The sequence below is a fragment of the Adiantum capillus-veneris genome, chromosome 3 (assembly GCF_014529385.1).
Source record: "Adiantum capillus-veneris isolate H3 chromosome 3, ASM1452938v2, whole genome shotgun sequence".
Lineage (NCBI taxonomy): Eukaryota > Viridiplantae > Streptophyta > Polypodiopsida > Polypodiales > Pteridaceae > Adiantum > Adiantum capillus-veneris.
Genome location: NC_140933.1, coordinates 121,709,345 through 121,725,686, shown reverse-complemented (window position 1 = coordinate 121,725,686; position 16,342 = coordinate 121,709,345). Strand labels below are relative to the sequence as shown.

The 16,342-nt window shown below is 45.0% G+C and overlaps 1 protein-coding gene across 2 annotated transcripts in view; it reads right to left on the bottom strand.

The window, feature by feature from the left end:
• The window catches only part of HBT (CDC27 family protein), a 72,346-nt gene that overhangs the window by 44,481 nt on the left and 11,523 nt on the right, over positions 1–16,342 (bottom strand). The window contains exons 2-10 of one of the 2 annotated variants that reach the window (XM_086509116.1): positions 10,427–10,499; positions 10,125–10,234; positions 9,621–9,667; positions 9,267–9,364; positions 8,839–9,125; positions 8,570–8,752; positions 8,179–8,275; positions 8,014–8,115; positions 7,180–7,409 (exon numbers count right to left, since the gene is read on the bottom strand). In XM_086509116.1, the coding sequence (XP_086365242.1) occupies positions 7,180–7,409; positions 8,014–8,115; positions 8,179–8,275; positions 8,570–8,752; positions 8,839–9,125; positions 9,267–9,364; positions 9,621–9,667; positions 10,125–10,234; positions 10,427–10,499 (1,227 nt within the window). Of the gene's footprint in view, positions 1–7,179; positions 7,410–8,013; positions 8,276–8,569; positions 8,753–8,838; positions 9,126–9,266; positions 9,365–9,620; positions 9,668–10,124; positions 10,235–10,426; positions 10,500–16,342 lie in introns of both variants that reach the window. The other variant, XM_086509114.1, reaches the window with a different exon arrangement.

The following is a 16,342-nucleotide window of genomic DNA, read 5'->3' as shown; positions in this document are numbered from 1 at the left end:
GAAGGGCCCACTGTAACTTTAGGGCTTCCAGTTCCCCTCTTAAAGAAGTCAAGGGGTCTGATGGACTGTCCACGAGTACAGAGGCAGTATCTAATTGAGGAGAGTCAGTGAACTGCCTTCTTGCTCCCTCTATTCTAGTAGCAGTAGCAACAAAGTCCTCCAGACTGGCTTCAGGACGGAGACTTTCTCTGAGCTTTTGTTGAGAAGTCTTAGGCAGAGCCTTCTCTACCCACTTCTTCACCATGAATTCCCTTAGTTGCTGAGGCAGCTTGGCGACCAGGGACTTTGTTCTGGTCATGAGCTCTGCAAATGTCTCCTTGGGCTGGAGTAACAAGTTGGCCAACTCATCTAGAATCTTCTCTTGATAATCCCCTGGTCGGAAAGCTTCACAGAACTGCTGTCTTAACATGGTCCAAGTAGTAAAGTGGTTTTCAGCAAACTGACTGTACCATTTATCTGCAAGACCATCCAAGGTGGACGGGAAGAGCACCAGGTATGCGTCTTCTCTGTTGAGGCCACGACCCCTACAAAGAGAGACAAACCTCCGAGCATGGTCGTCTTCATCTTCTGCGGAGAGACCTTTAAAGGTAGGGAACTTGATGTTCACCTTTGCCAGAACACTTGTTAGCTCCTCCATGGCCTCTTGCGCCTGAGTCTGTTGCTCCCTAGCTTGCTGTAACAAAATGGGGGAGAGCCTTACCGGAGAAGGTGACCTGGAGTATGTAGAACCGGTCGAAGGAATGGAGGTAGCCGTATGAGTAGGTATGAGTGATGGGGTTAATATGCTTCTATTGGGCACCAAGGGTTGACGCCTTCTGTGGTAGTACTTCAGAGGACTCAATAGTGCACTTTGACGCTCCAATGACCTCCTTGTATGTGTCATGCAGCAACCGCCAACCCCACCGAGCTTTGGGCAAGAAGACCTTCACTTGGGCAAGACAACCTTCACTTGGCTGAACATTGGGCTAGACTCTACTAGACCAGGGCGAGTGACTAGACCACCTGGCTGGACCAGGACGAGGAAGGACTAGACCAAGGACGAGTACTGGGTGGACCAGGGCGAGAGAGGACCAGACCAACAAGGCGAGAGACTAGACCAGCTAGATTAAGCTGTCAAGGGTGAAACTGGACCAGACCAACAGGCTGCACAGGCGAAGCGAAGAAACCAGATACTCAACAGAGTGAGACTTCAGTTGAGGTCCCACCGTGATCGCCAAAATGAGAGCACCTGTAGCGCGGATAATGTGTCGTGCTCTCAACAATGTGGGTGCCCCTCAGTGCAATGTGCGTGACAATCTCACTCAAACAAATGGAAACTCTCTCAAACAGAATGAAACACAGGAACAATGGATAACAACAGAAACACAACCGTGGACCAGAACATGTGGACTCGACTAGCTCAAAGAACCATGTACAGACTCTGGCGTGGCAACACACTCAACTCCAGCCCAAGACTCACAGGTACAAATGGGGTGTCGAGGCTCATATGTGCAGGGATGGTGAAGTAGTGCTCTGTGTAAGACTCGCTACCTAGACGATGAACCGACCATCTATATAAGATAATGATAATGACCCAACAGCTACTACTCATAGATACAATCATAAAGAGCCACCAACGGCTCATAAATGTCGGCCAGCTAAGTGTGACCTGGCCACATGTCCAGCACCTGTAGCGCGGATAATGTGTCGTGCTCTCAACAGTGTGGGTGCCCCTCAGTGCAATGTGCGTGACAATCTCACTCAAACAAATGGAAACTCTCTCAAACAGAATGAAACACAGGAACAATGGATAACAACAGAGACACAACCGTGGACCAGAACATGTGGACTCGACTAGCTCAAAGAACCATGTACAGACTCTGGCGTGGCAACACACTCAACTCCAGCCCAAGCTTGACTCACAGGTACAAATGGGGTGTCAAGGCTCATATGTGCAGGGATGGTGAAGCAGTGCTCTGTGTAAGACTCGCTACCTAGACGATGAACCGACCATCTATATAAGATAATGATAATGACCCAACAGCTACTACTCATAGATACAATCATAAAGAGCCACCAACGGCTCATAAATGTCGGCAAGCTAAGTGTGACCTGGCCACATGTCCAGCACCTGTAGCGCGGATAATGTGTCGTGCTCTCAACAGTGTGGGTGCCCCTCAGTGCAATGTGCGTGACAATCTCACTCAAACAAATGGAAACTCTCTCAAACAGAATGAAACACAGGAACAATGGATAACAACAGAGACACAACCGTGGACCAGAACATGTGGACTCGACTAGCTCAAAGAACCATGTACAGACTCTGGCGTGGCAGCACACTCAGCTCCAGCCGAGGACTCACAGGTACAAATGGGGTGTCGAGGCTCAGATGTGCACGGATGGTGAAGCAGTGCTCTCTGTAAGACTCGCTACCTAGACGATCAACCGACCATCTATATAAGATAATGATAATGACCCAACGGCTACTACTCATAGATACAATCATAAAGAGCCACCAACGGCTCATAAATGTCGGCCAGCTAAGTGTGACCTGGCCACATGTCCACTAGGCCACCATCCATATCCCTGCCACGTGTCACTGCCCAGAGTGTCCGTCCAGTGTGAACAGACCAGACCAACTGTACTAGCTGTAACTGTGTCCTGTGAAAGTGACACTGTAGCCTGCTACACAAACAGACTGGATTTCATTAATTTAGAAATGGCCGAAGACGATACAATAGGGACAGACTCGCTCTTCAGTTTTATATCGAGTACAATGGTTCTGCCCTTCTCTGTAGTCAATGTCGCTTTCCTCGCCCGATAGTCAACCATGGTGTTGTTCTTGTGGTACAAGGGAATTCCCAAGAGAACATCGCAACCTTCCAAAGGCATTATGTAAAAGTCCTCATGTCCCAAATACCCCTGACAATGCAACGGAAGTTTGCCAATGACAGGTGTAATGGCTACGTCCCTGCCGGGTGCCGCTAGAACTGCCTCCACAAGTGGTCCCATCCGATCGCGAGTGATCTCGAGCCGCGCCACCAATTCCGGTGAAATGAAGTTGGCCTTGGCTCCTCCATCAAATAAGATCAGGGCCTCTTGGTCTTTCACTTTGCCCCAAGCTCGGCAAAGTTCTGTACTCTCGTCCAACGTGCTGGGATCGGTATCCACGCAATCTGGAACCAGTCCTGTTTTCATCTTGCCTTTTCTTCCACGTTCCTCAGTTGCTCTCAAACTCTCAGGCCTTTCATCGTCCTTGTCGTTCTGTTCTTTCTGTGCCTATTTAGGGCACTTCACGGAGATATGTCCAATTTCCCCGCATCCAAAGCACTTCCCTTCCCTGATGAAGCGAGCCCGCTCCTGAGAAGTAAGCTAGGGTCGTGCATCTTTCTTTTCTGAGTTGCTCTTTCTCTTTCTACTTTCATCTGTCGAAGTCAGTTCAGCTCTTTGTGTCATGATCTCATTGGTGGGGTAAGTCAGACTGCCAGAGTGAATGGCAAAACCCCGTTTCGCATGATTCATCAACTCTGGAATAGAAGCTGACTTCTGATCCAAGAAGTGGTCTCGGATCTCTGTAGGTAGACCCAAGGTAAACCGCTCAATCTGTTCCTTGAACGAGATCTTCTTAAATGAAGAGGCGGGTAGAAAAGAGCTTCAGAATCTCTCGCAATAAGCGTCCACTGTATCTTTCTTGGTCATCCGAAGATGGTTCCAAGGAGTTCGTATATCACGTTCATACTCTCGAGTCAGCCAAGAAGAAATAAAAAGCCTCTTGAATTTCAGTCATTTAATTGGCGTAGTCTTGCTTAATAGAAGCGTGGACCACCAAGTTCGAGCATTCCCCTTAGAGTAAGAGACAGCTCTCCGAATCTTAGAGTGCTCTGAGTAACGCCCTTCCGCAAAAGCGATGTCAAACTGCTCTACAAAAGACAAAGTCTTCGAAGCATCTCTATATCCCGAAAACGTGTCAAATTTGATTGACTGTCCACCTTCCTTAAACTCTCTGACTTTCTTGCTTTTGTCTTCCAGAAAGTCATACTGGTTAGCTTTGTAAAAATTCTTCTTCTTTGCATAAAAGTTGTTGTCATCAGAGTCTGAATTGTCTGTAGACGAGTCCTCTATAGAACTGTCACTCACGGGGCGAGATTTAGACTTCTTTGCCTTTTTCTTGCCCTTTCCGAAGCGTTTGTTCTTGCTTCGCTTTTTACCTTTTCGGTCTTCTTCGCTCGAGTCAGATGAGCTAGAAGAACTGTCAGAAGAAGAAGAAGAAGAACTGGGTACTTCTTCAAATCGAACACGCTTCTTCTGTTTCTTTGCCTTTTCAAATGTCGACTGACGACCCAAATAGCCCAGGAAGTCAGTGCCTTTCTTTTGCTTTTTGCGGTGCTTTTTAGCTTTGTTTTGCACGTCAAAAAGCTGCCCCCAAAAGCACCTCCCTCTGAAGTCTAGCTCTGGTCTCTCGGCATTCCTCATCATACCAGCTGTTCTGGGGAATGCTCCCAGAACGACGTCTTTGCTCAGGCTGTGTGTGTGGGTATGCCTCTGATGCTGCATCGTGTAACGTCTGCGTCAGTATAGTAGTAAGCTCCTCCAAAGGTCGCCCTGGCTCTTCTGTACACAGGCGTCTATAGATCACATCTATGTATACAGAGTCCGTCTCCCGCGTGAAGGTGTAGCGAGTAGGAGCTGCTACCTATGGCCTGTCTACTACACTAAACTCAAAAGAGATGGTCAGCGACACAAGAGCATGGTCCACTGCCACACCAATAAGTCTAGGTCCAACTGTGAGGTCCTAGATACTAGAGATGAGACTCGGTTGTGCCATGACATAATCCACTGTGCTAGCTCCATGTCTGTGTGGAAAGCATGTAAAACCCCTGCAGCGGGAAATCTGTGTAGGCCATTCAGGATGACCAATCCATGTGCAGTCTCCATGTCTATCAAGTGTCGTCCATACTCAGTATACTCCCCATCATGTGATAGTCTGGATAGGCCTGTCTCTGCAACATCCAACCCTCTCAGCATCTCTTCTAAAGTATCATAAAAAATTGTCTGATGATGAGCAGTCCTAGCATTGAAATCCCCTAGAATGATGATGTCACCATCTCTAGAGAACTCCCAGATGTCATCATCCAAAATAGAAAAGGGGGACTGTCCTCTGGGTGGTGCATACACTGATGTACTCGGGGGAAAGTAGCAAATAGCAATGTAAAGATACCTGCATGTCTCTGCTCTCAATCTCACCCACATGTACCTAGCTTGCTCATCCCTGCGAGCTATGTGTATCAATGGCTGCAACTCCTCCCTGAATAACATTGTCACTCCACCTGAGCCCCGCCCTCTGTGCTCTGATCGTGTCTCCTGTTTACATGCGGTCTCCCATCTGTATCCACTAATGTGAGGCATAGACTACCCAGGGGCCTGATGTGTCTCAGAGTAGAAGATGATATCTCTCCCACTAAAACTTTCCCCAAAAGCACCCACATCTAGACGCACAGATCCATTACAATTCCAGGTAGCAACTTTGAGTGTGGTCCCATAGGTCTCACACTGTCATGTGGAGCGTGGCTCCAATATCACCACTCTTCCATCTCGGTAAAAAGCAATCTTACCTTTTTCCCTTGCCACTCTAATCTCTGGCATTACCTCCTACATATGAGCTATCTCTGAGAGGGTAAGGTCATCCCAGAGGAAGATGCCCGTTTTCTTAAGAGTTGGTCTCTTCTTCAAAAAGTCCTTCGCTTCCATGGAGGGAAAACGAAGGATGCGTGCTCTTTCTTTCGAGGTTTCCCCCTTGCTCCCATTTTTCTTGTTGCCCACTCTCCAAGCTCTTGAGTGCATCGGCTCATGAATCCCCATCAAAGCCATGAGTTCTTTTACCTCTTCGTCCACATTATCTTTGTCTTTAAGACCGCAAATCCTCACATGTAGAGAGCGCACACGTCTTCTTTGCTCCTCTTCAAGTGTCAAGTTAATGATGGTGGGTGTGGACGTAGTTGTTTCCTTGCTTTTCCCTTTCTTGGCAACCTCAATCCACTTCTCGGCCTCATCTGCCTTCTGCCGAGTCTTTGTAATAACGTCCACCCAAGAGGTCGTCGTTTCTTTGTGTTGCTCTTCCCGCTCTTTGATGGCTCGCACTTGCTCTTTGATCGTGTTTAGCTCTTCTATTACTGAAGGTTGCAATTCTCCCTCTTCAAGTGTATTTCGTGATCGTGCCTCTGCGAGCTCCCTCTTGAGTGACGCAATCTCTTCATCTTGGGCCGTCACCCGATCTCCCAGTGTAGCTATCTTGCTTTCTTGGGCCAACACGCGTTCGTCGAGCATTTTTATTGTGCCCAATACAAGCTCTGCTAATGACTCAATAACCAAATGCAAGTGGGGTGGGGCTCCCTATATAGAGACTCCCCAAATATGCCCTACCTGCCGCATAACAAACCCCACGACCAGAAATATGAGACTCTGACCTTGAAAATCCTAGGAACAAGGGTCATGCCTCATGCCACCCTACCGGATGGGCACAACACAGCCACAAAACAGCCCCCACTCCCTAATCTGCTCCTAGGAGATACACAAGCCACCACTGGACAGGAAACTGAAACTTGAACAGTCCTCTTCCGTTTTGCTAGAGAGCTTTGAATTCTTGAACTCGTAGTACTCGGACTGCTATAAAGGCAAAAGGTCCCCCATACCTCAGCTGTGTATCCAAATTCAGCCTACTGCAGTCAAGCATCAGTTGTATTGCTTTATTTTACGCTTAGGCTATGAAGGTATGTTTTTGCAGTTTTTCCAACAATGCCTCCTGTTTGCACTACTCTCAAGTCATCACTTCCCCTCTCATCATCCTTCTCTCACAATCATGCTTCCGCATGCACATGCTTAGTTGAGCAGCAGAGCCATGGCCAACACATACTTCTACACACACATATAAATATACTCCAGTACGTACATATGTAGACTCAATGCAGGAATGGTGCATACCTTGATCCCACTTACATGTATATGAAACAAACATGCATGCATGACACGTACATTATGTACAATGTTCAAGAGTCTGCAAACCAACATATATTATTATGTGCAAACATGTGCTCATCTAATAAACAGGAAGGCACACCAAACAAAATCTTGCACTCACAAAATAACGTGCAGATGATTTACATGACATGAATACAGTAAACATGGGACTAGAATCAGACTCACCTGACATCGATACAAACAAAGGTTTCTAAATGCCTCTCCTAAAAGCCTGAACAAGCTCAAAATTTCCAAAGCACCCTCCATAGACCTTCTTCCTCGTGGAGGAAAACTGCTACTGCCTCTACCTCGAGCTACTGAATCCTCTTCTGCACCACTTGTGAATCCGCGCCTTCCACTTGCCATGCCGCCTTCATCACTACCCGGATCATCATGTATCTCATAGGTTCTTCTAGCTGTTAGAAGTGGTAAAAAACTATTTAAGTTCATGTAATATAATACCAGGGATTTAATGAAGTGATTTTATTATGCTGTCAGGGATAAGGCACCCCTTATAACATGTTCAAAAATGAAGCTCACTTAACAGACCTTTTTAGGTGCTTGTGGAGCTACCATGTCTCATAATAGAGCAATGATAGCTGTCAGAACTTTAGCAATTTCCTCATCAGTAACTCCGCTTTCTCATTAGCAAGTACAAGAGGCCCTAAACTACAAGTAGAGTGTCTATCCAGACATTTACCATACAAAGTAGTTCCTGTAGTATGAGAATCCAGACTAAACAAATCCCTGCTTAAGGTCTTTAAAAGCCTAACTGAGGACTCAAGAGGTAGTAGAAAAACGAATGTCCAGAAGTCTGTGTTAGAATAAGTAATGACATAACCTTTCTTCAACTACTTCAGAATTTGCTTTGCCTTCAAACATATCAAAAAGTGAGGCTCTGTTGACTAGATAAAACCATCCCCCACAACATGGTAAATGAGAAAAACTTGAGACCATACTCTCTAGAAGAAAATGTGCATATTATAAGTCAAAGAATAGGTCAGGAAAATAAACCAATACCATTGTCAACATTGGATTCAAGTAGTCCAACTGTACTTCTTCGAGATGTGCTTGAGCGAAGGATAGGAGCATTCCCACCCCTTGTAGTAGGACCAGTTATCCCTGTGGCACCACTAGATGAGTTTCCCATACCATTCCCACTCGAAAGTCCTAACAAGCCACCACCTGCTGATGTGCTTTGCTGGGCTGTCCCGACACTTGAATCACCCGAAAGTCTGGTACTTCTTCGAGGAATAGGCTCAGCAAATAACCTTCCAGATACCTGTACCAAGCACAAAAGCGGGTTCCAGTTCTAAGGCTGTAAGGCGTTTTCCAATAATTCGACAATTACAAAGTAAGTATTTAGTCATCCTAGATTAAGTTTGAAAAGGAAATCGCAATATCAAAACAACCCAATCTGTTACTATTCACAGGCGTAAGGGCTGCAAGACAAATAGCTACAATAGCTCTTGTACACCCACAGAAGGATCTCCTTTGTTAGCATCTGCAGGTGCATATGTACATTGTATCCTTAGGTTAGCACTTCATTACTTAGCAGGTAAAATTTGTTTCACACCTTTTTGAGTTTTCCTTCCTCCATTACTTTCCGACGTTGCTGCTGTGCAGGTGCATGCAAACCCCTTGGAGATAACTCTCCCACTTGGGATGCCAAAAAACTTGAAGTTCCCGATCCTCCCGTATTAGAGGATCCAAACATCCCATGCATTGTCCTGTTCAAAGCTGGAGGCCCAGCCGGTATCTGTGAATCAGCCAAAGCAAACAGGTAGAGACAAATGTGTTTCAAGCTGTACTTGAAAACAAAAACAATCACAGAGTTACCCGTACCTGAGAGGGACCTGGCGAGGGTGTAGTATACAAAGAAACCCCTCCTGACGATGGAGTATGGATTCCACTTGTGGAAACCAAGTTAACTCCCATATCATTAATATGTAACCGTGTCTGCTTTGGACTTGCATCAATGGAATACGGAGACCCTCTAGGTTTTGAAGCAGTAGGTGAGTCCATCATATCCTGAGAATTATGCTGAGACTGAGGGTCCCACTGTAGTTGCTGCCTCTGCAGGTGAAAAAGAGCTACGTCACCATACAATGCAGCTGCCTCGTCTTCTGCACCTGCAGATCCTATGTTTTCAATAGTGTATAATAGAAAATAAAGACCAGCACTCTCAAAAACGCATTGTGAAAATCAATCCTTTACATAAAATATGTCACAGCAAGTAGCTACGGATAAGACCATAGAAACCTCTCACTGACCAAGTATGCACAAGTCTTCATAGGCTGACCAGAAAAACAAGTCCAGCGATAAAGCCTGGGTATAGTGGGTTATGGCTGCTTGCCTCCGATCTGTTTGCCTGTCAAAGTGTTCCAAAAATTGGATTTCTGTCTCTCAGATACTAATACATAATGCTTACTGAAATCACAATGCATGAGTTACGGAATTTTATTTGTTGAATGCATGTAATTATTACAAGATTCATAAACAGAAACATGTCCTCATTCACGTGACCCAAGTGCACAGTACAGAAAGTACAATCACATAGAGACCACCTGTTGTCCAAAATCCAAATGTACTAATTATAGAAAAATGTAGAATCTCCCGTGGCTTACCGACAGATCAATCCCAAAAGGTAGTACCCTGCTGCGCCATTTGGTACCTACAGAATAACAATTAAAACAAGGCTAGAATAAAGTATTCCATTACTCATCAAACAAGTTCACGCATTTTGCATAGATGTTGTGAAGGGCAATGTACACGTAAATATGCCCACATTAAGCAGGAAAAATGCTAAAACAAATCAGCAAAATTGGATTGACGTTGCAAATGAAAGAACAAAACCTTCCAGGGTATAATGAATCATTTGATGGACGTTCAGTAGGTGCGCATTAATCAAATAGCAGAAAACAATGCAGGAAAAAGCTCTGAGACTTTCACATCTCGATACTACACATACAAAACATTTTACTCTCCACGACTCCACAATACATAGCACTGCACAACCATGATTTCACATCTTGATACTACACGTGCAAAACATTTTACTCTCCACGACTCCACAATACATAGCACTGCACAACCATGATAGAGTAAAGGAAATAGAGAGACTTGTACACCTCTCCTCCTGGATCGCCAGATTGCGACAGGGCTGACTCAGCCTCAACCAAGTTACCCATCTCGTAGCAAGCCAATGCAAAGAGGTATCTCAATTGTGCAGACTTTTCCCCTGCAAAATTGGAAAAAACATACAAAGGTTACGCGAAAGAAAAATTGATCTGAACAAAGTGAAGAAAGCTCCAGACTCCTAAGCATAATTCCCAAGCATACGATAATTACACAAATCTATTACATTTTGTGGATAGCACTTGGATATTAACAGACCTCATGAATCGAATGACAGAATCAAAAGTAGACTTGCCTTTCAAAATGTGGTAAACTCGATGAGCTTGGTTATTCCTGAAGTAGCACGTTGCAAGCAAATGAAGATTATTCTGAAACAAAAAGTAAAAGAACTGATATAATGGTCCAAATACATCTTACGTTCACAACTAAAACTAATGTATATACTCAAACAGAGCCAGCTACTTTTCTGCTTCATGCACTATTCATCTGGCCTCTAATCACAGCCTGACAATAACATTATATAATCATCACGTAGCATTTATGGCAAAACAATCTTTCTGAGAACCCTGCTGAGGTAGTGTATCAAAATGATTAGACAACGCTTCTTCGCACAAACAATTTATTCCGACCCAATATCAGATTGTCATCCTCCTCTTGCTGGTTTAAATCTTATGCTAATGCTTCCCATAATCCAGTAAAGATTCCTCCCATTCCCATATTTTCCACTGACAGTCAGTTGGATACAAACAATTATGACACGAGGTGAATGAAAACGCTGAAAGTACTCAACTTCCATGATCTTGATCAATGGGCCTGAACAGTCACTCAGAGCTCCAAGTGGGGAATTTCTTTATTTCTTTAAAAGTTTGGTACCACTCCCTTGAAATAAGTTCCAAGTGTCACGATCCTTCCTTCTTCTGCAACCAGAAAAGGTTAACCATGTGAGTATCCCTATGTGTTGGGTCTCAGTGTCCCCCCGTGGGCCCTCCTTATTGGATCCAAAAACTAGCACCCAAAAGCTGCAGTTTTTGCCAACATACTCGTTGCCGCAAAAAGAATGACACAAAGAAACATCTTTTAAAGGCCGAAGTTGGCCTATGAGACAAAAGTCTACAGTGTGTGTCCTTTGGGTATCTAAAGACGGGCAAAAACGTGAAGTCAAACATATGGAAGCATGATCCAAAAGGCATAAAGTATAATCAATCCTCAGATCACACACAAAGGCATCATACTGCTACTATGAAAGAGATACCAACGGTCAAGGGGCGCTCGGTAAGAGGATTGAACATTATGCTGGAAAGTGAATCCTGAATCTCCATCATGTCAAAGCAGCCACAAGTCCAATGCATTACAAGAACGCATCATACGATCCCATGCTTGACATTCCACACGCAACATGTGTGATTGGCCAGTAGTATTATCCACATGGTTTGGCGCATTGTTAGAATATCCACAAAGGAAAGCATCAAAACGCCAATAATACAAGGAGATATCATTCCATAATCTGGTGCGATCGATAGAGGCTATGAAAGCATATACCCCTTAAAATTCAAAGAGTTCCCCATTAACAATACATTGAACCACCATCCACCTACCCGTAATTCATGCCGAACAAGCATAAGCACTCCCGAATAATTAGCATTGTCTCCATAAACTATCCAATATCCCGCAAAATAAGATGTCTGACCGACGGAAGGATGTCGATTATGCTCTTGATGTCACAAACTGTTGACATGTCAAAGCCCTGAAGAATGGGGTTGTTATGTCCCGCTCTTAGGAGAGGGGATCTAGCCCATACGCCGTCGGGATGGGCGTCCAGTGTTTGGGCAGATAGTGTGAACACGACGAGTTTTTTGGCCATTATTATAAAAGGGAGGCCAAGGCTTCATTTGCAGTTATCGACCCCCACTTGCAGAGTGCCAGTGGTTAGCCCGTGAGGCTAGGAGTGCGCGAGGTCACCTCAAGGAGGTGAGAACAGGTGGTATGGGACGCTCGGTCTTACAGGTACATGCCTACGTCCTCGGACGCTTGCCCAGCACGGGGGAGCTGTTGGATCGTGGTTGAGGTCGGGTGGTTCCTCCGACGCATGTCTGTAGGCGGTCCATGTAGCCGAAAGATCCACTCCCTGCGTTCGTTTCATGGTATCAGAGCCGGCTTGGCTACGAAATGGACCGTGTGCACACCTACAGGCTGGTTAGAGTCGGATAATCACTATTTCCTGCAAGTTTTGATAAAATAACTGTTTAATTGATCATTTTCTTCTCATGAGCATGTTTGCAGGTGAAATTTAATGTGTTTTTCACTAATTTTTTATTAGATCCAGCAATTTAGCATGCGAAAAAGCTGGGAACTGCAAGTGTTTCATTAAATTTACTGATTTTTGACGAAAATTAGTAAATTTCTCATTGAACTGCTAATTTTAGAGTAAATTCAGCACACTGTAATCTCTCTATGTAATGCTCTCTGTGCAAGGCATGGAGCGAATAGAGAGGGAGACTCTCTGTCACGTGACACATCCAACCCTATGTGTCCATGGACAAGCTGCAACATGACCAGGGTTCAGTTCAGTCAAGTCAGTCTAGAATAGGAAGTGACCTAGCACTTTTGTGAGTCTGTTCGTAGACCGTGCATGTCCATACACTTAAAGTAGATGCATATCCTCCGGTTGCACACAGCATGATCATCAGCATTACCATCAGCATCTGTCAGGAGCATTTTCTAGTGCATTAAACCTAGTTTCCCTATTTTTGACATTTTCACTTATTATTTTTAAGTGACTTTTGTTGGGAAGTGGGTAGGGCAATTTGCATAAGATAATATATAAGGAAACCAGAGCTAGCACTTTCTGGCAGAAGAGGCAACAGGAACCCGGTGTTCATCAGGCAACTTCTCAGCAAGACTCCCCCCCGCGACAACTCTACGTTTTCACTCACCAGAAGGCCTAGCGTTTCTGCATTGCAACAACCTAGCGACAGAACCACAGCAGATCAGCCCCAGCGTTAGCAGATTCCCACCACAGGAAGACATTCAATCCTAGAGTTTTTGAATTGCACTTCAACCTTAGGGTTTTGCAGTTCCATCGCGACAAGACCATCAAGAACAACAGCATCTTCAGTTTTCAGCATAGGCACACCGCAAGAAGTCCCCCAAACCTCGCAGATCTCACCTTCCCGCAACAGATCCTCTCCGCACGGTCAGATCAGTCAACGTTTGCAGATTCAGCCCGGAAAACGCAAATTTCAGCATCTGCGTTTTCAACGCGTTGTCGTTGCATCGTCAGCATCGACATAAAAGTCAAAATTCAACAAATAAAGATTTGCAAAGTTCAGCCCTTAGCGTTTTCAGATTTCAGCCCGTCTCGTCGTCATCCTCATCGTCGTCGAGATAGTCGGCAAGTCCAAAGCATTGTAGAGATTTGTGCAATCAATAGTAGACCGCTCTCGCCATAGAGAGTGGGGCCTTCAGAGGAGGGTTTTGACAAATTTCTAGTGTCATATTCTTCTCTCTCTATCTCTCAGTCTCAGCACCTTCATTCATAGTGTTCACCACTTTGTTTGTGTCCATTGCACTCTCTCACTAAAGGAACGGAAGGCTCTCTCTTCCGTAAGTAAAGAGAACCCTTGAGCATAGTTCGGAGCACTCATCTTGAGCAAAGTTCAACATTCACTTCCGCTGCACCTTACATTGGTATCAAAGCTTTGGCAGTGTTCTGTATCACTCAAGGAAACAACAACACATTTTTTTTTGCTTGTTGCGGTCGCACGTAACCCAAGTCCTCTTGGGCGTGTCGATTACTAATTGTGTTTTTGAAAAGTGACAAGAAACCCAAGAAAGAAGGGCTTGTCCACCCTCCCCTTGTGCCTCTTTTCACTCATTGAGAGCGGACCGTGCACTTAGCGGCTGGCCAATAAACGTGAAGTGGGAAAAAGCAACCTTGGTGTGAGCGCAAGGCCGCCAAGGGGTGCGCGCGCGGAAAAGAGCAGAACTCGGGTGAAGAGAAGATCCTTCTCTAACACAGATTGCAAGCGAAAGAAGACCCTCAAGAGCCTCAAGAACCCAAGAACCCAAGAACCCAAGACCCACAAGAACCCAAGTTCCTCGTGAACTTAAGAACCCAAGACTTCAGTGGATGGTCATCACCCAAAGCGGAATGGATACTTTGCATGGAGATGGTGAGCATGGGATTGGCGAAGAAGAGTTTTCCCCACCAGAGGTTTTTCTGACCCTCCCCCTTCCCCATCTACGCCAAGGATTGCACTAACTCCTATGGAGGCTTTCGACGAGATGATGATGGACAGGAAGTTAGAACGTGAAGCAAGAGAAGCAAAAAGAAAGGCAAAACACACAGAAAGAATGGTAGCCATAGAGAGTACATATAACGAAAGAATGGTAGCCATAGCACGTGACCGCGAAGAGTTGTTGCGACTCTTTTCTAATGTGCAGGTACAGATTGCAAAGGATCAGGAGAAGGAGACTCTCTATCTCTTCTTTTCCAAAGCATGATCGGGATAAGCATGATGAATTGAATGATAATGATTTCATGATGATAAGCATGATTAATTGCATGATAATGATGAGCATGATGATTTGGATGATAAGGACAAGCATGATGATTTGCATGATGATCAAGATGTGATTTCTCACAAGCATGATGATTTGCATAAAGAGGATGTGATTGTTCACAAGGATAATGTGTTAGTTGATACTTTCTCTAGTGAAGCTAACCTCATTGCAGATTCGATCAATCACAAAGAACCGATCTTGGCTCTCGAGTCGAGGTCCACAAAACCCCCACAGGAAGATTCGATCAAACACGAAGAACCGATCTTGGCTCTCCAGCCTAGGTCCAAAGAACCCCCACAGGAAGTATTATGTGTTCAAATGATTAGTCAACACGCATTGTTTGAGTGTTTCATTCGTGATGCTCTCCTGTATTTTAGTCATCGTCCTTATGTGATCCCTTTTCATAGGCATGACATATTGTTCGATGAGCACGATTCACTCGTGAATGAGCACGGATGTATGCGGATGATTCATGAAAAGCTGAAAAGTATGCATTCCAAGAAGTCACATTCCATGTCTATTTCTTGGCACGAGACAGCCGTAGAAAGAGCACAAGAAGGATTGAGCATCAAGCATCGGCATTTCCATTATGATTTGCCACAGTTGATTGATTTAGATTCGAAAGAAAAGATTCGATCTCATTGTTTGCAGGTGTTTGATGAACGGTTTGGCACTCCGTCTCTATGTTCATCTACATTGCATGCACAGTCGTTAAGGAAGACTAGAATTTTTCTAGTCACTTTACATAGAATGGGTATGTTCATGTTTTTGTGTTAGAAGTGGTATCAGGAATTTTCATCCTCGGAGATTCTTGAAGAAGGTAGAAGCATGACTCTAGACGAAGTGGAAGCATTGAAGATGACTTTGTGTCGCTTTCGGCTCGGCCCAAAGAAGAAGACTTTGCAGACCTTTATGAAGTTCGAGTATCGCATGACCCACACATCAGAGTGGGCCGGCAAAGAGTCCTTTCAAGGATTCCGGATGTTGTTGGCGATCTCCCTTGACGCCATACAGTTCGGTACCCGTATCTCACTTTGAAAAGGAGGGGATGTCACGTGACACATCCAACCCTATGTGTCCGTGGACAAGCTGTAGCATGACCAGGGTTCAGTTCAATCAAGTCAGTCTAGAATAGGAAGTGATCTGACACTTTTTGTGAGTCTGTTCGTAGACCGTGCATGTCCAGACCCTTAAGAGTAGATGCATATTCTCCGGTTGCACACAGCATGATCATCAGCATTACCATCAGAATCTATCAAGAGCATTTTCCAGAGCATTAAACCTATTTTCCCTATTTTTGACATTTTTCACTTATTATTTTTAAGTGACTTTTGTTGGGAACTGGGTCGGGCAATTTGGATAAGATAATATATAAGGAAACTAGAGCTAGCACTTTCTGGCAGAAGAGGCAGCAGGAACCCGGTGTTCATCGGGCGACTTCTCAGCAAGACTCCCCCCCGTGACAACTCTAATGTTTTCACTCACCAGAAGGCCTAGCGTTTTTGCATCAGATCAGCCAACGTTTTTGCATTGCAACAGCCTGGCGATAGAACCGCAGCAGATCAGCCCCAGCGTCAGCAGATTCCCACCGCAGGAAGACATTCAGTCCTAGCGTTTTTGAATTGCACTTCAGCCTTAGCGTTTTGCA